At 37.3% G+C, this 23190-nt stretch overlaps 1 protein-coding gene across 1 annotated transcript in view; it reads right to left on the reverse strand.

The window, feature by feature from the left end:
- Positions 1-19208: 19208 nt before the first annotated feature.
- The window catches only part of efl1 (elongation factor like GTPase 1), a 158346-nt gene continuing 154364 nt past the window's right edge, over positions 19209-23190 (reverse strand). The window contains exon 20 of the mRNA XM_079802056.1: positions 19209-20879. Coding sequence (XP_079658182.1) covers positions 20691-20879 — 189 coding nt within the window. The 3' untranslated portion in view covers positions 19209-20690. The remainder of the gene's footprint in view (positions 20880-23190) is intronic.

Genomic DNA, 23190 nt, shown 5'->3' on the forward strand with positions numbered 1-23190 from the left:
ACTATAAGATCCACCTGTTGAATTAAAATGCATGCCCTTGAGAGAAAGTACAAAGAATACTGTGAAAGTCACTACTGTTCAGCAGAGATTATGTATTTAACCAAAATCCAATTTCAGTGGTGAATAACCATGAAAACGCCTGACGGTCCAGGATTATGCCTCATTTGAGTCCGAGAAAGCAACATTTAAGATGGTATGTTTTCTTAAGCAGATGATGGTTTCATGATGAGTTTCTGAGGGTGAGACGGGAAACCGCTTATGCATTCAAAATCCTGAAACACTATAATAAAAAACATGGATGTCCTGTGTCATCCAGGACAAATGAGATCAGTGATTAAGAGCTGACAGATGAATATTCTAATCAATCTGACATGATGCCTTAGAGCATTTAAAGGAGAAGTTTCCCATTTATGTGCAACTTGCTTAAGAAAATAGAAAATGGGTGTTTCAGGTCAGTGTAAAGAAACATCGGGATGTTTGAGTCGGCTGACATGCCAGGCCTGTCCAATAGGACCTGAATGTGCTAAAGCTTCATAATACATCACATGCAGACAGCTCCTGCAGACACTGGAAGCATTGTTTTTTATTTGTAATGGCATGGAAATCATTAACGTCCACATAAAATCAGCCAAACGGATCTCTTGCCAGTCTCTTATTATGTTTTATGACAAGGGTGAGTTTTGAATTAGAGAAGCAAACCTGCTGTCAGCACAGGACTAAGCGTAGTGTTGGCCTGCATGTTGTGTTTCTCAGTACTACACACGCACACACACGTCTGGTTCACCATCTTTGTACAGTACAAACTGTATACTTTCTGCATTCTTACATTGTCAAAAAAACGTATTCTGTATGATTTATAAGCTTGTTTCCTCATGGGGACCTCAATTTAGGTGTCCACGGTAACACGAGTCCCCATGATTCTGTGTGCATTCAGATTGAAGTCCCCACTGTATGGCAAGCTGTTTTTACTTTTATTTAGTCACAGGATATGAATTCTTGATATCAACCAGGGCTTAAAAACGGAAAAAAATATCAATCGGTTCACTCCAAGCAGAATCGATATTATAGCGTTTCCGTTTTTGCGTTCCTCAATAAACATTACTGTTCCGAAAACGGTTTGATTTGAAAAAATACCGGTTAATAACGTTATTTTAATTTAGCCTATACTTTAAACAAATATGTATAAATAGACTTATTTTTCACTCAATAATAATATAACGCATGGTAATTAAACTTGAATATTTATTTCATAACATTTTTAAAACCACAACAGAAATACATGCATTAATTACAAAGCATAGCGGACCTGTTTAAGTGGAGCGTTAGACAATCGAAAGTGGCCTCTTATGCCTAATTCTTTTCAGAAGAGTGATAAGATAACATTCTTTGTACATAACTTTTTTTCAACACGACTTGTTTTAAAAATTGCATGAATAAAGAATTAATAAACTGGATAACCATTGCTCTTTTAATGCACCGTCAACTGGTAATTTCAAAGCAAACACTGCGCATCACGTCCATTCATCACATAATCAAATTCAGTCAGCTAATAAAGCTCGATCTTTTAATGCAATATAACATACCATTTAATACGAAGCATCAACCGTCTGTATAGAAAACATTGACCTGTCCTGTATTGGCAATCTGAAAGACTATAGGACAAATGTTTGATAGATGCTACTTGGATAGGGTTAAACGGAATCCATAAACTAGCCTAAATCAGTCTATTTGAGCTTAAAGTCCGTACTACTTATTTAAACGTTCTAAAAGAATGTCCTCCAATACCTGCACATTCATTGTAGACCTCAGCGGGGAAAGAAATGTACTTGAGGCATGAAAATGCGCGCTCATACTGACTTGCGGTAGATTCATAGATGATGGTGCGAGGGCATTTCACTCACGCTTGATCCGTCAACGTCACATGCTGTACTACTCAATTCATGATTGGTCACTGCCAAATTAAAATATTAAAAGAACAATAAAATAACGTTATTAACCGGTTAATGGTCATTTCAAATTAACGTTTCTGTTCAGAACGATTCAAATTGATTTTGATTTCGTTTTCGTTTCTGTTCCTCTTAAAATTTTGTTCGTTTCCGGTTTTCGTTTTCGTTCCTTGAACCGGTTCAGAGCCCTGATATCAACAATTCAATTTTTACTAGTTCAAATGCTTAAATTGCACCAATTAAATTCTTGATATCAGAAATGCTAATTATTGATATCAAAAATTCAATTCCTGATATCAACGACTGAATTTGAATGGCAGCCTATGGTGACATTTCACTAGTGAAAATACAATTACTGATATCAAGAATTAGAGTTTTAACCAGTGAAAATTTAATTGTTGATATCAAGAATTCATATCCTGTGAATGAATAAAAGTCAAAGCAGCTTGCCATACCACTGGGATAGAATAACATGTACACACGCACGCACGCACACACACACACATATTAAATTACTGACCTCAAACATTTGAATGGTGCAAGTGGTCATTAAAGGGAATAAGACTGCCTACAGGTTTGAAATGACATGAGGATGAGTTAATAATGCCAATTAGCATTTTTAGGTGCTATTCACCCAAGTTCCTTAGAAAACCATCTGTGCTTCAAGAAAACCATCTGTGCTTCAAGAAAACCAGAAAGACTTTGCTTTTCCTTTGTTGATGGATGACACCTGAACCAATACTATGATCTAAAGTCTTTAGTGTTACACCAGGAACTTTTTAACCCCCAAAGAACAATATAACTCAAGAACATTACCGTAGCTCAATTCCCAGAGATTTCAAGTGGGGACAAAAATGATAGCTTGAAAGCACTATAAGTCAATGTTGGAGCATCTGCCCAATATATAAGCATAAATCTATAGAGCAAAAAATGAAATATAGAAGAGGAAACCATTATTTTTGGTAGTCAATACAGCGCATGTTCATAAATGTTTTGCGCACACCCATAAGTCACTACGACTGGGGTTCAAAGTGTGGCGCGTGTCATTCTGCCGGGCATCAGAGGCCTGTGTTCAAGCACTGAAGGGACGGCTGACACAACAAGAAGCTTTAAATGAGGCTGGGCAGGCAGCCAAAGCCATAATGGCTCTGCCAGAGAAAACACATGACTGCTAAAGGAAACGGCTTATTTTTTATGACAAATCGAGTCTGCTGGTAATGTGGCTTCACAGCTCCTGGAGAGATCCAGTGATCTCATGAGCCGCTCGCTGCCCTGGGCCATTAAAACAGCATCTCCACACGCAGGAATGAAGTCATCCCTTCCGCACAATGTCACGCATTCAGCTGCGTTTGTGGCGACGAGCATCACTCGCTCGGGTTTAACTGTTTTCAACATGGATAATAAGAAATGTTTTTTGAGCATCAAATCAGCATATGTGACCATGGAGCACAATTTTTATTTATTTATTTAGATTTAACATCACCTGAAAGCTGAATAAACAAACTTTCCATTGATGTATGGTTTGTTAGGATAGGACCATATTTGGCAGAGATACAACTATTTGAAAATCTGGAATCTGAGGGTATAAAAAAATCTAAATTTAGAGAAAATCGCCTTTAAATTTGTCCAAATTAAGTCTTTATCAATGCACATTACTGCTACTACTAATAATAATACATTTATATACATATATATTATGGTAGGAAATTGACAAAATATCTTCATGGAACATAATTTTGACCCATACAATGTATTGTTGGCTACTGCCACAAATATAACCCTGCGACCTATGACTGGTTTTGTGGTCCAGGGTCACATATTAGAATGATTTTTGAAGGATCATGTGACACACTGAAGAATGGAGAAAATTGGGCTTTGCATCACAGGAATACATTATTATTGGTTGTATTTAGTGTAAATGTATGTTTGATGTTGAGACTCTTAAAGGAAGTTGCTCTGTTTCATCTTTAAGCTTGAGCTTTCAAAAGTCAAAATGACATCCCCTTACAAAAAGTAGTAAACTTCAAGTTCATTTTATGAAGTATACTTAAGTAATGTTCAAGTATATTTTTTAAGTATACTTTATGTAGTAAGCAATATCATTGAACTAGTTGTAAACCTATTCGTTTTTTTAAGCGAACAGAACATCATACTTATAGTTTACAATTTATATAATATTTTTGAACTTTCTTGGCCCTATTTTAACGATCTGAGCGCACGGTCTGAAGCGCATGGCGCAGGTGCACTTAGGACGTGTCTGAATCCACTTTTGCTAGTTTAACAACAGTTTGGTCCAAAAAGGTTGTACCTGAGGCCTATACCATGATGCCTGTTTAGCAGGCTAGCCAGATATGTTTATACTTAGTTTGTGCCAATCCTGGGTTTTTGGTACCATTAAAGTGGTTTGGCTTTTAGCAGTGTTCATCTCCATAGTAACTTACGCTCCACGGCTAACCTGCTCCAGGGCAGGTTATGTTCTGGATAATAGGTCTCAAACTGAAATTGGACCAATCAGCAGTGAGCACACCTCTGATGTAATAAAGTCACCCCCTCCCCCTTTTTCTACTCCAAATTAAAGGTCACTACATAGCAAATGGTTTTTAAAGACTAAAGCGTCTGGCTTTTAACAGTGCTTATTTATAATAATAATAATACTTTTGAATGATTTATGTTCAGTTCTCTCTATATATCAAATAACTTCATAACTTTTACTTGCATTGATGTAATAAGATTTTTCTTTAAGTTGTCCTCTTTTATAGACAGCTCTTTTCTTCTTCCTGTGTAAATTTGTTTAAATTCAATCATGTAATATTCTGCAGAAGAGAGAAATGAATCTCTGTTTCACTGATCCACAGCCTGTGATTGGCTGTTCACTGCTGATGTCACATCTAAACTCCTAAACTCAGGATCAAAGCCTGAGTTGACAGAGAAAGCTTATGATCAGCATCATGGGACCAACAAAGCCTGAATAGATAATTGTCAAAATAATTGTATTCTAGCTTCATGCATCCTTTTTATCGACACTTAAATTGTGGGTAAGTTTCATTAAAAAAGCAACATTTTTAGCGCCCCATACTGTACAACAGTGAAAACATGTGGCCGGAAAATGGCGGGGAAAGTAGATTTGAATTAAATTCCTACACTACCAGTGGACTAGCACAAAAAATTCAGATACTCAGAATTAGTAACAAATCTGTTTTCTTTATAAATCAATATTTTCAAACAATGTACGTTTATAAGACAGTATGTAAAACTATGTGAGAAAATGTATTTAATAGGTTACTCAATCAAAAGATTAAACACAACTACAATCCAAGTATACTTAAAAGTATAATTAAGTATTCTAAGTGTATCTCGATCAAAAGATTGAGTACATGTATAGTCCAAATATACTTTCTGTCCGTATAAGTCAAGTATACTTAAGTGCAATTTTAGGTATATTTCTGAGAAGTACATAAAAAGTAGACTGAAAGTATACTTTCTTATTTTTTAGGTTAAAAGAAGTATACTAATAGTACACTTGAATGAATGTCTTTTTCATAAGGGTCATCATTGACCTTGTTTACTTTCTGATGCATGTTCCTGGTTTTATTAGGCACGGCTGATCCGTTTGCAACATTCCATTTTTTTTTTTAAAGTGCTTTCATAGTCTTTTATCAAAATGTAATAAAATGTACAAGTACTTCAGCTCTTCAGCCACCAGCCTCTATTCTAGTACATTATGCCCACTTCTCACAATCAATTCAATTCATGATGGATAAAATCTAGTCCTGCCCTACATTTTCCCTTCTTGAATATCCCATTTCACCCAGAAATACAGCTGAGACATGGCACAAAAACAGCATCCTAAGGTTTTTTTTTCAAAGGGTATTTACTGTAGACAGTAAACAAAAATACACTACAGTTCAAAAGTCAACAATTTTGTATTAAATTGATTAAAAGTTACAATAAAGACATTCATGTTGTTATGAAAGATTTCAATTTCAAATAAATGCTGTTCTTTTGAACTTTCTTTTCATGAAGGAATCCAGAAAATAAAATGTATCAGTTTCCACAAAAATATTAAGCAGAACAACTGTTTTCAACATTGATGATCAATGTAACTTGAGCATCAAATCAGCATACAGTGCTTCCGGAAAGTATTCACTGCACTTTTTCTTTTGTTATGGCCTTATTCCAAAATGGATTAAATTCAATATTTTCCTCAAACTTCTACAAGCAATACCTCATAATGAGAACGTGAAAAGTTTGTTTGAAATCTTTGCAAATTTATAAAAAAAAAACACCCCTGAAAATTCACATGTACATAAGTATTCACAGCCTTTGCTCAATACTTTGTTGAAGCACCTTTGGCACCAATTACAGCCTCAAGTCTTTGAGTAGGATGCTACAAGCTTGGAACACCTATCTTTGGGCAGTTTCTCCAATCCTTCTTTGCAGGACCTCTCAAGCTCCATCAGGTTGGATGGGGAGCATCAGTGCACAGCCATATTCAGATCTCTCAAGAGATGTTCAATTGGGTTTAAGTCTGGGCTCTGGCAGGGCCTCTCAAGGACATTCACAGAGTTGTCCCATAGCCACTCCTTTCTTATCTTGGCTGTGTGCCTAGGGTTGTTGTCCTGTTTGAAGATGAACCTTCGTCCCAGTCTGAGGTCCAGAGCGCTCTGGAGCAGGTTTTCATCAAGAATGTCTCTATACATTGCTGCATTCATCTTTCCCTCGATCCTGACTAGTCTCCCAGTTCCTACTGCTGAAAAACATCCCCACAGCATGATGCTGCCACCATCATGCTTCACTGTAGGGATGGTGTTGGCCAGGTGATGAGCAGAGCCTGGTTTCCTCCAGACATGACGCATGCCATTCAGGCCAAAGAGTTACATTTTTGTTTAATCAGACCAGAGAATTTTGTTTCTCATGGTCCGAGAGTCCTTCAGGTGCCTTTTGGCAAACTCCAGATGGGCTGTCATGTGCCTTTTACAGAACAGTGGCTTCCATCTGGCCACATCGCTCAGTTTTGGCCAGGGGCCAGCTCTAGGAAGAGTCCTGGTGGTTCTAAACTTCTTCCATTTACGGATGGTGGAGGCCATTGTGTTCATTGGGACCTTCAATGCTGCATCATTTTTTCTGTACCCATCCCCAGATCTGCATCTCGATACAATCCTGTCTCGAAGGTCTACAGACAGTTCCTTTGATTTCATAGCTTAGTTTGTGCTCTGACATGCACTGTTAACTGTGGGACCTTACAGGATTATATGCCTTTCCAAATCATGCCCAATCAACTGAATTTACCACAGGTGGACTTAAATCAAGTTGCAGAAACATCTCAAGGGTGATCAGTGGAAACAGGATGCACCTGAGCTCAATTTTGAGAATCATGGTAAAGGCTGTGAATACTTATATGTGATTTTTTTCGTTTTTTATTTTTAATAAATTTGCAAAGATTTTAAACAAACTTCTTTCATGTTGTCATTATGGGGTATTCTTTGTAGAATTTTGAGGAAAATAATGAATTTAATCATTTTGAAACAAGGCTGCAACATAACAAAAATGTAGAAAAAGTGAAGCACTGTGAATACTTTCCGGATGCACTGTATCAGGTAACCAATAGTTTCGACAGTCCACTTTAGACATTCTACTAACTATAAGTAACTTTGCAACTATGTCATCTAACAGTCATTAGAGTATTAGAAGACTGTCTGCTTAATATCTGCGAACACATGATCCCCCATCAGACATCTAAGTACTTTGCAATACATGTCAACTTATTCTACTAAACTTAACTTAACAGTCAACTAATACTGACATGCAGTTGCAAAGCTACATATAGTTATACAATGTTTAAAGTGGACAAACAAAATAAAGGATCATGTGTATGCTAATGATGCTGAAAATTCAGCTTTGCCATCAAATAATTATTTTACATTTGAAATAAAATTACAATAGAAAACGGTTATTTTAAATAGCAATAATATTTCACAATATTGCTGTTTTTACTGTATTTTTGATCAAATAAATGCAGCCTTGATGAACATAAGAGCTTTAAAAAAAAATCTTGCCAACCCCCAATTTTTGAACAGTAGTGTTTGTATGTATCTTCTGAATGTACCCTCCTTTTTTAAGTTTTTAATCTGGATATACAACACAAAACGACTCACAGTAGATATAACTGTCAAATAGCCTACTCATGGACAAAGCAGCGAGTCCATCAGCCCTGGCACACTTCAGCTGGCATTTAGCCTCTGACTTCCAAGCACCTACAGCATATTACGTGGCCTTTAAGCGGGCACTGCCAACGGGGGCCACCAGTCTGGCACAGAACCATGGGGAAACACCACCTCCACACAACCACTGAGACGTCCAACAGCCTGTTAACATCCTCAGCAGCCAAGCTGTTCTCTGCCTCACAGTGGGACCTCCGCTCAACTCTCTAAATGCTCTTTAAGAGCGGAGGAAAAAAAAAGAAGGAAAATGCAGGGAAGAAAAGACGAGGGGATTGTTGCGCAGGAGCTCTGGGAAACGCATTAGCTGCCGATTGTCTCAGCATACTCCTGGCTGTTTCTAATGAATCACTAGAGAGGGTCTAGAACAATCCATACGTAGAAGCGAAATACAAGCCTGGCTCGTTGAGGTGAGGGTCACGGCTGCGGTCCCTCAGGGCTTTAAGAGTATACTAAAGAAAAAGGAGGGAAAAAGCTTTTGTGGAGCGGAGAGAAAAGCGGCATCTGCTGCAACGGTGAGCCGAGCGCCAAGTCAGCGTGACCACAGACGCTGAAGACCCCCCCCCCCTCTCCTTTCATCCGCACATTTGGCCTTCTACGTTTAGGGTAACAGGAGAGATCGATGAGGTAATGCCTCGCAAAAGCCTCGAAAAACAAAGGCAATTAATTTCAGCTCAAACACAAAGGGCAGAAAATATCACGCCCCTCAAATCAAGACTACAAAAGCGGTAGATGAGTCTTATTTACATGCACTGCTTCTGAGCAATGAAAATAACGTTTGCGTTTGTGCCTCTTTGTTAATATACAAACACAATATCATCATGTCTGGGTAAGCAGAAAAACCTGGAGTCAGTAATAACTCTTCTTTTGAATATACAATGCCTAAAAATGAAAGACGAGAATTAGCAAATGTGATAATTCTGCAATCATTTACTCCGAACCTGTATGTGAACACAAAAGGAGATATTTAGTAATATGTCAAAACTGCTCTAAACCCCGCTACAAAAATAGCACCATAATGTCATAAAAGTAGTTAATACTTTTGCATAAATTTTTTTATGTGATCTTTAATTTGATTTATTTGATCGAAAAAGCAGTAAAACAGTAATATTATGCAACATTATTACAATTTAAAATAACTGGTCTATTTTAATTTGAAAATTTAATTTATTCCTGTGATATCAAAGCTGAATTTTCAGCATCATCACTCCAGTCTTCAGGGTCACATGATCCATCAGAAATTATTCTAAGATGCTGATTTGCTGCTCAAGAAACATTTCTGATTATTATCAATGTTGAGAACAGTTGTGCAGCTTAATATTTTTGTGGAAACCCTGATACATTTTATTTTAAGAATTATTTGATATATCAAAAGAACAGCATATATTTAAAAAAAAACAAATTTTTTTTTTAAGTATAGGGTCAATATTTTTATTGCCATAACTCTGTCTGATGCACCCACCGCTAGCCTAGCCTAGCACAAAGACCGGAGGCAAATGGCTCCAGCTAGCCTACTGCTCAATAAGTGACAAAATAACGCCAACATTTTCCTATTTACATGTTGTGATGTGTATAGTTACATCGTGTACAAAGACCGACGGAAAATTAAAAGTTGCGATTTTATTGACCGATATGGCTAGGAACTATACTCTCATTCCTGCGTGGTAATCAAGGAACTTTTGCTGCCATACCATGGGTGCAGCGGCGCAATGCGTCTGAAAATAGGCTAACTTCCGTCAACATAACCAATGCGACAACCTGCTTTCACAGAAAGCGTGCTGGGGACTATTTTCAGGCGCTTCATAATATCATTGCACCACTGCACCCATGGTACGGCAGCAAAGTTCCTTGATTAATACACAGGAATGAGATAGTCAAAGAGCCGTTTGCCTCCAGTCTTTGTGCTAAGCTAGGTTAGCGGTGGGTGCGTCAGAGAGAGTTATGGCACGCACGGAGATGAGAATGGTATGTATGGACTTATCTAACTCCGGGGGATACGGTGAATAAGCTAAAGTCCCAAAAAGTCGGCGTGTTCCTTTGAGCCACATAACAGATTTGTGTGAGGAACAGAAGTCAAGAACCAACATTGTTTTGTGCTATTGACGCCAAACCTGGTGCACTTTTTAAAACCTGAATGCAGATTGCAAATATGAATATGTGCATATTGAAATGGAGTTCTTAAAAGATGTATCAATTATCAACTATTTGATCAACTTTGTAAAAAAAACCCACAGAGTTATTAAATGATTTGAAATGACTTGGAATAGACATTTATAGTGCTTTTTATGATTTTTGGAGCTTGACAATGAAAACAAACTTCTTTGAAAAATCTTCTTTTATGTTCCACAGAACCAAAAAAATCAAACGAAAGAATCAAAAAAAGACATGAGCGTGAGTAAATGACGACATAATGTTCATTTTTGGGTGAACTATCCCTTTAATATGTGACTTCGACACAGGATCACTCAATGTGTTTTCACTCTGGTTCAACATTATGTAAGTCTATTACTTTAACAGTTACCGGGATTTTATGAGATGATATTGAGATGCAGCTTGACATATTCACATACACACACAACCAAAACCCACTTGGCTCTCCTTACAGTAGGCATGCAACTCAATCATTTTACCCATGAGCCTTTGCGTCAGACACCACTCTGTAGCCTTATCCATAATTCATGCAGCATCTCCCTCTGGCCTGTCTAACGTTCCTACTGTGCCATGAGGTGGATTTTATGGTGTATGTGTGTTTTCTTTTATTGAATAACAAACGGGTGCCGTTCAACATAAAATATAGAAATAGGACCTCTGGAAATAAACAACAAAGCAGGCTGTTTCCTGAATGATTTCGTGTGAGGGTGTGTGTTCTGCTTTTTATACGGAGTATTAGTGGAAATCTTTGTCACTGTGCTACATCAGAGCAAAAAGGGGAAAAAACCTCTGGGACTCTTTGGAAAATGTGCAATATTTCAAAATTACATCTGTCAAGCATGGCAGAAAAATAGCAGGTGATTTGAGGCAACATGAGTGACGGTGACTGCTGGCGATGCAACAAAGTTGAGCAGAGTTTAAGTGTATGCAAATGAGCAGTGATAGGACTGAAGTTAGAGGAACTCATGTGATCCGCCTTCTGATACAGTTGTCGAATAGAAACAAAACCAACAGAAGAGACTCTCTAGTGATTTAATCACTGTCCAGTTCACACCAAGAACATAAACTATAACAATAACTATACTAGTGTCCAAGATGATTATAATGTTCATTCTAAGTGCGTGCTTTATATTTTAAAATGCAATTTATTTTTGTGATGCATAGCTGAATTTTCATTATCATTGCTCCAGTCTTCAGTGTCACTTGATCCTTCAGAAATCATTCTAATATGATGATTTGCTGCTCAAGAAACATTTATTTCCGGGGACTCAAACCCCTCCACCATGATAAGGTGACAGTTCAAGGAGGGGGCAAAAATGTCCATTGAGGAAGCAGTGGCCGAGGGCTCGGAGGTGGACTCGTCCATCACCCAAGCGGAAGTCACCGAGGTGGTTAAAAAGCTCCTCGGTGTCAAGGCACCAGAGGTGGATGAGATCCACCCTGAGTACCTCAAGTCTCTGGATGTTGTGGGGCTGTCTTGCTGACACGCTTCTGCAGCATCGTGTGGCGCTTGGGGACAGTACCTCTGGACTGGCAGACCGGGGTGGTGGTCCCTCTTTTCAAGAAGGGGGACCGGAGAGTGTGTTCCAACTACAGGGGGATCACACTTCTCAGCCTCCCGGGAAAGTCTATGCCAGGGTACTGGAGAGCCGATAGTGGAACCTCGGATTCAGGAGGAACAGCCTGGTTTTCGTCCCGGTCGTAGAACACTGGACCAGCTCTATACCCTCTCCAGGGTGCTGGAGGGTTCATGGGAGTTTGCCCAACCAATCCACATGTGCTTTGTGGATTTGGAGAAGGCATTTGACTGTGTTCCTTGTGCCGTCCTGTGGAGGGGCTCTGTGAGTATGGTGTTCGGGTCCCTGTACGACGGGAGCAAGAGCTTGGTCCACATTGCCGGCAGTAAGTCAGACTTGTTCCCAGTGCATGTTGGACTCCGGCAGGGCTGCCCTTTGTCACCGGCAAGGCGCAGCCAAGGGCTGGAGAGTGTCCAGTTTGGGGACCACGTGATTTTGTCACTACTTTTTGCGGATGATGTTGTCGTGTGTGCCTCTTCAGACCAGGACCTTCAGCGTGCACTGGGATGGTTTGCAGCTGAGTGTGAATCGGCTGGGATGATATTCAGCACCTCCAAGTCCGAGGCCATGGTTCTCAGTCCGAAAAGGGTGGCTTGTCCACTTCAGGTTGGTGGAGAGTTCCTGCCTCAAGTGGAGGAAATAAAGCTTATAAAGCTTATAAAGCTTGGAAGAGCCAGGAATTTTTTTTAAAATATAACTCAGATTGTATTCGCCTGAAAGAAGAAAGTCATATACACCTAGGATGGCTTGAGGGTGAGTAAATTATGGGCTAATTTTCATTTTTGGGTGAACTAATCCTTTAAAGTCACCATAATCAAAATGGACCCCATTAACATTCTTACTACATGTTAGTCTGGAACATGTTTCACTGTTGCAAAGTATTCAAAATCATAAAACTTGCTGAAAATGTTTCAGATGACATCCCAAATCCTTCTCACTTTTAAAACACCAGTGTTTCACAATCCAATACATTAGTGGCAGATAATTCAAGTTTCGGCCTATATTTCTACTAATTGTCTTTAAAGGCATTGTGTGTAATTCCTGCACTATAGTATTTGTTTGAGCAGCCTGACTGGTGCCAGAAATATAACAACACTGCCTGGAACAATGGAGAATGGGGTTATTGTATGGAACCTGTTCATAAGTATTCTTTTTTTTCTGTTGCAGATATTACAGACAGAATTCAAGGCAGGTAAACTTGAACTGTTCTCAACCTCTGGCCATCACACAAACTCGTTCTTTCTTTTGGACACCTAGCTCATCAATCAAGATAACAGGTAATTATCAGTCACTCTGAGCAAACCCACTCTTCAGCAAGGGTGTTTAGCCGCTTTTGTGTGTCTTTTCAAATTGCACACTTACTTAAGTCGGGAATCCACCTTCTGTGTCCCAAGTTTCCAAGTATTCAGGATGTTCACTAATAGTATACTGTCACGTACACCATAAACCCAAATAAGTTGGCCAAACTCAAAACAATTGAGGCAATCGGTTACATTTTTTTAAGTTAAAAAAATGTAAGTTTAAGAAAGCAGAACTGGCAGATTTTTATTTTGTACTCATACATTTTAGTTGCTCATAACTTCAAATATTTGAGTAAGCTAATTCATACATTTAAGTTCAAATTATCAACTTAAACATTTTTAGTAGTGAAAACTTGACTAGCTTTAGTGGGGTCATGAACTGGCTTTTTTATTTTTTTATACTGTTGTCTGAGGTCAACTTATGACTTTTGTGTGGTTTTTACATTCAAAACATCATAACGAATAAGTAATAAGCTATTTTCTACCCTGGTTTTGAGCCTAGCTCTTGAAGACTTGGAAGTAAACACCGACTGCTATGATTGGATAACAGTTTTGCATATTATAATGAGCTTCGGCTCCCCCATGAGTACACGTGAGGAATTGTTTTGAAAACTTCCATTGTGGAGAAACGGCAACTGGAATGATTCGCCCACAGGGCTCGCAAAATGTCTTTATCAAACAAACACAATGATCTATCTCTCATCCACCCGCAATTCATTGGAATGTTAATTTTTGTATTAATTGGCCAGCCCGATCGGTGGATATAACCGTGAACCGTGCCGTGCATAACACACACACACACACATTTCACTATTTAAGATAGTGCGAGCCCTGGCCCATACATGTTTGAGTCTGATCACGAATTGCAGGACAATGAATTTGAGAACTTAAATACTCATTATCTCTTGGCTAACTGCAAGTCAGACTAGTTCACAGTCTTAACATAAGGGGCCCTATCTTGCACCCAGCGCAATTGACTTTGTACACCGACGCATGTGTCATTCCTATTTTGCACCCGCGCAAAGCGCGCTTTTCCCTCCACAGAAGCACGTCGCTAAACTAGTGAATGAACTTGCGCTCCCTGGGCGGTTCAGCGCAAAAAAGGAGGCGTGTTCCGGCGCAAACAATCCCTGGTGCTATTTTGCTGTTCCATTAAACAATTGCGCCACTGACCAGAAAAAACCTAGTCTAAAGTCAGTGGCGCGTTGCGCGTTGTTCCTTATGCTATTTTAAGGGCGCATGCTTGACCATAATGTATAGCGTGCACAACGCGCATACACTTTGCTCATGTAATCTACACAGATGCAACAGTTATTTTTGCAAATCATAAATTGTTACACTAAAAAATATTAACACATGAGATGACGGAAATCATTGTGGTGTGCCACGAAGATGTGAAAAAATAGGCATAAATCTAGCTTACAAATTATTCAGGCTAATTGTTGTCTAATAATTAAGGATCAGACCTGTTTGCCCAATAGTGGCAACTTCTGGCAAGACATATATGTATATAAGGACATCTAACAAATTGGTTTGTCCGTCAAGAACCAGGAAAAAAAATCGGTGAGGGTGGACGCAGCGATGTCCTCTGCTGGCGTCAGGTCCTGAGTAGAGGCAGATCCACCTCCCGTTACACGGCGTGCCCGATTGATGCTGGCAAGCTTGGACTTTCCCCGTCTTCTGATGTCATTGTAGCACTTGCGGCAATGGTGCGACGTCCTGGGGATGCCAGCTGATGAAACAATTGTGGCTATTTCCTCCCACGCCTGTTTAACCGACGTTATTTTGGGTGGGTTTCTCCCATCCCCATACAACACAACTTCTCTGTCTTTCACTGCTCTTACAAGAACATCAGTCTCCTCGGCTGTGAACCGCTCCTGGCGTGCGCCTGGTAAATACGCCATAATAATAGCAATACATAATGGAACTTGCGCACCTGCTTTTAAAGGGAATGTTGGATGACGCTCTGATTGGTTTATTCACGTTACGCCCAAACCACACCTATGAATAATGAAGCTACTTCAGACCAACCCATTTTAGATTTGCGCCGGGCGCAAGAGCCATTTATCCCGCCGGGAAAATAGCAACAGTGCCGAGACCCGCCCACAAAGTTACTTGCGCTTCGCGCTTTGACACTTGCGTTTCAGATCGTTAAAATAGGGCCCAATGACTGTGTTAATGCAACAGGCCCCAGTTTATTGAAATATACTAACATATGAGATTATATAACACCCTAAATTCAAAATAAAAAACCTCAAAACAGTAAAAGTAACATTACAAAACAGTATGAAATGTCGTCATACCACCCAGAATTACTTTGGTACTTTTACACAACAATGGAAACTGAGTCACACTGATATCAGCAGCAGCTTCATTCCACTGAAGGTCTGAAGAACCAGGGCTTCATAAGCTTATCAACCATTATAAAATATGATTTTCAGCAAACAGCTGCTCCTCAGTTGGAGATAAAACCGCTTTGATATATCATATTATAAAATGAATACTTTCAACTCTAAAATCGGACTGGATGCGCCACGTTTATGCTATAGCCAGCTGCTCACACCTGTGACCGCACGTCAACTGAATTCAACATTAATATTCAAGTTGCTACAAGAGTGAACTTTGATCATTGTGTTGCTTGGAAACAGTCCACACTTAAGCTAATGAGCTATATTACACTGTCATTTCGTTTTGTGTTATTTACTAGCTAACACATGAAGACGTCACTACAACATACAACTTTTGACCTTATTAAAATACTGATACGAACATTTTCTAGATTTCAAAGGATAATACAAAGAAACCACATGATTGTATCACCATAATGAATATAGAGCACAAGAACTGGTTCCAGAAGTATTTTTACTATTTATTTTTTCCATAGGTGTTTAAAAATGATTCAATAGAGTTTAAACCAACCAGGATGAATAACAATGAAAATTCTGATTCAAAGCAAAAAGGTATTTATAAATGAGAGAAAAAAGACAAATGCAATGATCTATTTATCCCATGAAGCAAAAACAATGGTATATTAGACTTATACAAGTCTTTATTGTAAGTATGAAAACAAAATTTAAAGTGTATTGTAAAATGCTTAGATATACTGTTCAAAAGTTTGGAGAGAGTATGTTTTTTGTTCTCTTTTAATCAGCATAGATGCATTACATTGATCAACAGTGACAGTAAAAACATTTATAATGTTACACACGATTTATATTTCAAATAAATGCTGTTCTTTTGAACTTTTGAAAATATCACAGTGTCCACTAAAACATTAAGCAACACAACTATTTTCTAAATTGATAATAATAAATGTTTTTCCGGCGTCAAGTCAAGTCAACTTTATTTATATAGCGCTTTTTACAATGCAGATTGTTTCAAAGCAGCTTCACGGTGTTAAACAGGAAAATAATGCAACAGAATTTGATTCGGCTGTACAGACGCTCTGGAGAAAATGGTGAAGTCATCAGCTCATTTCAACTATCATACATTGACAATGTGGGCAGATCAGTAATTTAGTTGATATAGTTAATTTAGTTTAGTAATTAAATTTATTTGGATATTAGTTGAAAATTTAGCGTCCCCAACTGAGAAAGCCAAGCCAAAGGCGACAGTGGCAAGGAACCAAAACTCCATCAGGGGCATAATGGAGAAAAATAAACCTTGGGAGAAACCAGGCTTAGTCAGGGTGCCAGTTCTCCTCTGGCCAATTAACAAACAGCTTATGATTATTATTCTGGCAACTTTACAGGTCAGAGGTCATATTAGATCGAAATATTAGAAAGATCGGACTCATCACGTCGGAGAGGGGTTTATTGAGGAATCATCAAATCATCATTAGAATGATTTCTGAAGGGTCATGTGACACTGATGTAATGGTGCTGAAAATTCAGCGTTGACATCACAGGAATAAATTAAATTTTAAAATAGATTCAAATAGAAAAGTCATTTTAAATTGTAATATTTCACAATTTTACTGTTTTTTGATCACACAAATGCAAGCCTAAGATACTTCTTTCTGTCTGACTTGATTACATCATTTGCAATGCTTAAGTGGGTGGTCACTGGTGAGATCTTTTACTACTAATTCTGTTTCCATGGTAACAGCAACTGATTGGTGATTCTCTCTTTAGAATTATCTGTAGTGTCATTTTTCATCAAGAATCAAAACACATAAAAAAAAAAAAAACACACTTTTGGCTTCTGCAGAAGCAAATATCACTTTACAATTTTTATGAAGACTGTCCTCAAACCCATTAAAAGTCAAATTCACAAAATGGAGAATATATACATAAGTTTTACTTCATTAAACAAGGCTGCTGAAAGAGTCAGACCTGCAAAACAACCTTGAATAAATGCTAGAAAATTCCTCTACAGGCGATGCTGGCGTAGTGCTACCGTACGTCTCATCTCTGTAATTCCCCCCACATGGCCAGTGTGACAAGTCTGAACCTGTAAATAAGCTCTCGTGTCTAATAGCTGTGAAGCCATGAGTGGAACTCGCCATTTGCTTTGGTTAAGAGTTGTATCTGCCGCATCTGAAGGCTTTGTCTGTTCTGCTGACTAAAGCCATTCGTTCCACTAAATTAGTCCCATTAGCTTAATGCAACATGGAGGTCATTACCCACCGGCTCCTCTGTAGAACTGACCCCTGCTCTCAACGCAAGACCACCATCTGATCTAGGATCAGTCCTCGCTACTGGAATATCAGCAGTGTGCACTGTGAGAAAAACAGCAAAACAAGCTTCAGATCAGCTGGCGTGGAGAGACCTACTGTGATGTCACAACCGATGGGCATATTAAAAAAAATCTTTCATTATGATCGTGTATATCGTCAGTATGTTAATATATTTAATGGTAAAACACTATATATCATCTGTACCAAATTTGAAATCTTAAAAGTACAAAGTAACAAAAATGTCTAAAAATGATTGATTGCGCCATCATTTTAATATGTTTATTGCTGTTGTTCAGTGTGTTTTTTTTATGCTTTAACTTTTGTAATTAGTTAAAAGGAAACACAAATCAAAGGCAAGGGTATCTTAGATCTTCATGGGACTTGAAAAATAAAATAAAGAATAATGAAACTTATGACATTTTATTTATTTTGATTAAGGCTGTCAATTAAGTTTATTTATTTATTTTTATTTGATTTAATGACCTAAAATAACAATAATAATACCAATAATAATAATAATAGTTATTATTAATAATAGTAGTCATTAGTATTATACATTTTAATTAGGGCGGATAATCAATCAAATGTCAATATTAAGTTGGAGTTTTCATTAATTAACCTAAAATAACATGGTAATAATAATAATAATGGTTATTATTATTACTATTATTAATTAGGGCTGTCAATCAATTAAATGCCAATATCACGTTGTCATTACCCTAAAATAAAATGGTAATAATAATAGTAGTTTTTATCAATTGCCCAAAAACATGTTATTATTAATAATAAAAAATTCTCTAACAGATTAAAAAAATATAGATTTCTCGATTTTAACCGATTCTCATTTTTACAAAACAATATCGATTCTTAAATCCCAATAATCGATTAGTCGTCCATAGTCATCAGTTTTTAGTTGATGAATGAACGAGCATTGTAGTGCAACTCCCATCCAATAAATCGCAATAATCTTTGTGCTTTGTTACTTTTGATATGAAACAAAGTCTCAAGTTTCAAAAGTACAACTTACCGAAATCTGTATCATGTCACGAATTGCTCAATCAGTGTTTCAACCGCAGAAAGACGCGAGTAAAACAGCTTGTAAACAATGTCATGTAACGTCACATTACCTCAGAAAAAACATATCCAGCGTCCATAAACTCATTATTCAGCTAGAAAAATTAACTCTAGCATTTTGCTAATTATATGCACCATATAGGCTATTCATTATCATTTTTAATGTTCTTCAATATTTAATGCATGTATATATGAATAAATCTGGCATGTGTTTATAACAGCACCATTTAAATGTTTTAAAAAACGAATTGGAGTAGAAATATGATTATGTAATTGTAACGTTTTTTATTATTATAAAAATAAACACCATTGAGTGTAATTTAAGTGTTTGTATACAAATCAGTAAATTTTTACCTTCAATATTGTATGTAGTACCAACTGACTGCCATAGTTTACAATATTAGTTCAGAGTTTTGTTTTCCTTGAGAAAATTTGCCATGTATTGTACCTGATATTGATACAAAATAATCGACATTGAATCGAAATCGAATCGTGAAATTTGTGTCAATACCCAGCCCTAATTAATAGTAATTTTAAATAAAAAAAGTGATTGTATTCAGAAAATGAAGACATGATTATAACACATTGGCACAAACAGATCATGTTAAACACATTCTGCACATCAAAGACAACAGTGTGTTCAGTCAAGTTTATTTCCTAAATCTTGGTAGTGATTTGACATGATAGCACTCTAACATGTGTAGTATTCAGCAGGATGCAGTATTCTGGGAGCTTCTTATAAAAGAATTCAAATCCTTCTCCCAATCCCATTAAAGCTGTGTTTCACACAAATTAAATCAAGGATTTAAACGTGTGTAAACCAAAAGGGAGCGATGGAGGAATTCATTTCAAGACCGTTTCCCTTCAAACTAATTGAAACTAATTGTATTTCAAGAGGACTCTTAAATTATGCAACACAGGGCCCCGCCAGACCCCAGCACAAGATCCCAAACACGCAAGGAGATACGCTATGATTTGAAAGCATGTCCCTTTAATTGCAGGGTTTAATCCTGTCTTAAATAACGGAGGAAGGAATGGTTGTTTAGGAACATGTGAAGGGGAAAAAAAGAAGAAAAAATCAAGTGACTCACGGCAATTTGCAAAGATCTGTGTGCACCAACAGTCTCGCAACAGCACAAATCAGACAATCTATTCCTTCAGTCTGGTCCAAAAAAAACCGTGTAATTGACTTCAATTGCTGTATAATATTTACAACATTAGGTTCCAGAGTGCACTGCAATTGCTTAATTGCTTAATAGCACAGCCCATTTTTACAATAGATTATAGCGCAAATGAACATTCTGTAGAATAAGGACTTTATGTTCAGTCGTAGTTGAAGTATCTCACCAGATTGAACTGATATTAGCTAATGAGGTACAGTCACTGAATCCATTAACATTCTCAAACATTGGTTTTTCAAGCAATTTGTAATGTGAAATCAAGAGATCCATTAGGAATAAAACCATGGAAATTGATGGGAGGTAATGACTGAATCACTATCTGGTCAGTTTCAGCCAATCGGTTGGTCAGTAGAGGCCGATACTATAAAGTCAAACGAAAGAGTGGTTGCGTGACATTAAGTATGCCAATGAACCTCTTTAACAAAACAAGAGCAGAACAATGAAATAAATAATACAACTGTGCAAAACCATTATCATATTGTTGCACTGAATTTAATTCAATTTACGTAAAAATGTTCTCACAAAATCATTCTGCTCCTGTTTCACAAATTTGGATCGTTGGCTTTATTTGTTCTTGCTGAGAGTTCGTTGTTTTTCCCCGTGTTCGACGATCTTCTCGTCCACATAGAGGCCTTTGCGTCTTCGTACGGCGTTCATGTATTTCAGAGCCTGACTGGTTGAGTCAGCTTTTTCTCCAAAGTGTAAATACTCCTCCTCAGTAGTGGGCACCCAGAATGGATCACTAGGGATAACCTAAAACACACAAACACACACACGCAATGTTAATGATGTCTGTGCTGTGGTTTGAGATTTGCATGCAACACTTTAATGCAACTCATGAACAACAAATTACTAATATTTTTATTTATTTTTTAAAAACTGATTTAAACATTGTTCTAGTTATCCTGGATGCTGATTGGTCAATACAGCATTCCAGTAGTGCTGACTGACAGCCCAGTCAATCAATGATTAACAGGCAGTGTTTTCAATGAACTTCAAAAAGAAATGGGCTGTGTGAAGAAATGAGTGTATTTAATATTTAATGAATGAAAAATTTTTTTTTTTTAACATTTAATTTACAAAAAAATATTAATACTGTATTAAATGTACTTAATTTACTGGATTATCTAAAATATAAAATAATGATATATTCATTTTTTTTAATTAACATTAATTCTATATTAAATGAATAAATACAAAATGTATTATTTTAAATGTATTCAAAATAGCAAGTAATTTACTTGTTATCCAAAATAGACATTGGCACGCAACACATAAATAAACAAATAAATAAATACACTTTTAATTTGAATATATATTAACTGGATTATCCAAGATATGCATTAACATTATTCTAAATTAAATAAATAAATAAACTTAAATGTATATTTCTTCAAATAATAATTTAATTTATAAAAAATTAATTAAATAAATAGATGTGTATTTGTATTTAATTCACTGGGTTATCCAAGATATACATTAGCATTATTATAAATAAAAAAAAATAAATAAAAAAAAATACATCTATAATAAATAAATAAAGCTAAACATTTAATTTTCTGGATTATCCAAAAGCCTAAGCATAACCACATTACTATTTAAATAACTAAACAAACAAACTTTTTTCCATTTACTTTCCAGCAAAATGAAGTATGTTGTGATAATGTTACTATAAATCTACTATTATTTGGGTCATACCAGCCACCCCTAATGTCATATGTAATGTACACTCCATGTAAAGTGTTACAGAATTTAGAAGATCTAAGATCAGAATTGTCCTCACAAGTAATGCACATCTATACTGTTAATTTGTAAATCAGCCAGACAAGAGTTCAGATAATTAGAATTTGGCAACACAATATTTCTATCTCTTTGTCTGCCTCACTTTCATTATTTAAAAAGAAGTTGAGTTGTTCGAGGGCAGAAGTAGACTACGCAATTGTCCGTTGTGAAGAGATACACATAATGGTCATTATATGAGGCGCAGCGAGAGCATGTACCAGCGTACACACACACAGCAATGGGAGCAGGTGCTCGGCGGATGACGCAATCCCTGCAGCAACACACACACACACACACACTTCCACACAATATGACCTCATGCTCAGACAATAGCGCGAGTGGTACAATTACTGTAAGAGTCCAGCGGGGCCCCTGCACCTGGTCCCAGAGAGGCCCCACGGCGTGGGCTCCGTTACCTCGGGACAGATGGCAACAACGGACGGATTTACACAGTTATCGACTGCTGCCCGCAAACCGAGCCAGTCCAGCGTTTCAAGAGCATCTGCGGCCGAACATCACTGACGGATCAGTGCGTTTGTGGAAGACAACAAGGTTACAATTAGCATTTCAACAGCAGCAGAGCACCAGCAAAGAGCTTCCTGAGTGCTGATCTCTGATTCGATATCTGCTTTCTTATTCTCATTTCTCTCTCTCTCTCTCTCTCTCTCTGCTGACCTGACAGCTTGGGTTACTATCCCTCCTTTTTTTTTCTCCACCAAAGAGCTTTTGTCTTGTGTGTGCTCTCCTTCAAGCACAACCCAAACAAGTGACAAGGAACTTTTCATGTGTCTTCCATGCAGACACAAACACACACACAAGCTCTGCCTTACTAAGACAGCGTTATCAAAACTCATAAATGACTGATCTGGAACGTTCTACACAAGCTGCAACTCACAAAGAGACCCAAATTACTGTGGCTTCAAATAGAGTTAGCATGTTGCTAAGCTAAAAAATACAGTATTCTAATAGATGTACACAACACACAAATATTGGCTTGAATAGTTTTTAGATTTGATATTACTACGTTACAAACACTTTTAGGGTTAAACAAGCAGGGTTAATACGATTTTTACAAAGAAATTAATACTTTAATTTCACAAGGGTGCATTAAATTGGTCAAAAGTGACAGAAAAGACATTTACAATAGATTTCTATTTCAGATCAATTCTGTTCTTTTGAACTGTGAAGAATCCTGAAATGTATCATGGTTTCCACAAATAAATTCCGCTGATTTCAACATTGATAATACATGTTTCTTGAGTAATAAATCAGCATATTAGAA

This window comes from Gobio gobio (genome assembly GCF_949357685.1).
Source record: "Gobio gobio genome assembly, chromosome: 2".
Lineage (NCBI taxonomy): Eukaryota > Metazoa > Chordata > Actinopteri > Cypriniformes > Gobionidae > Gobio > Gobio gobio.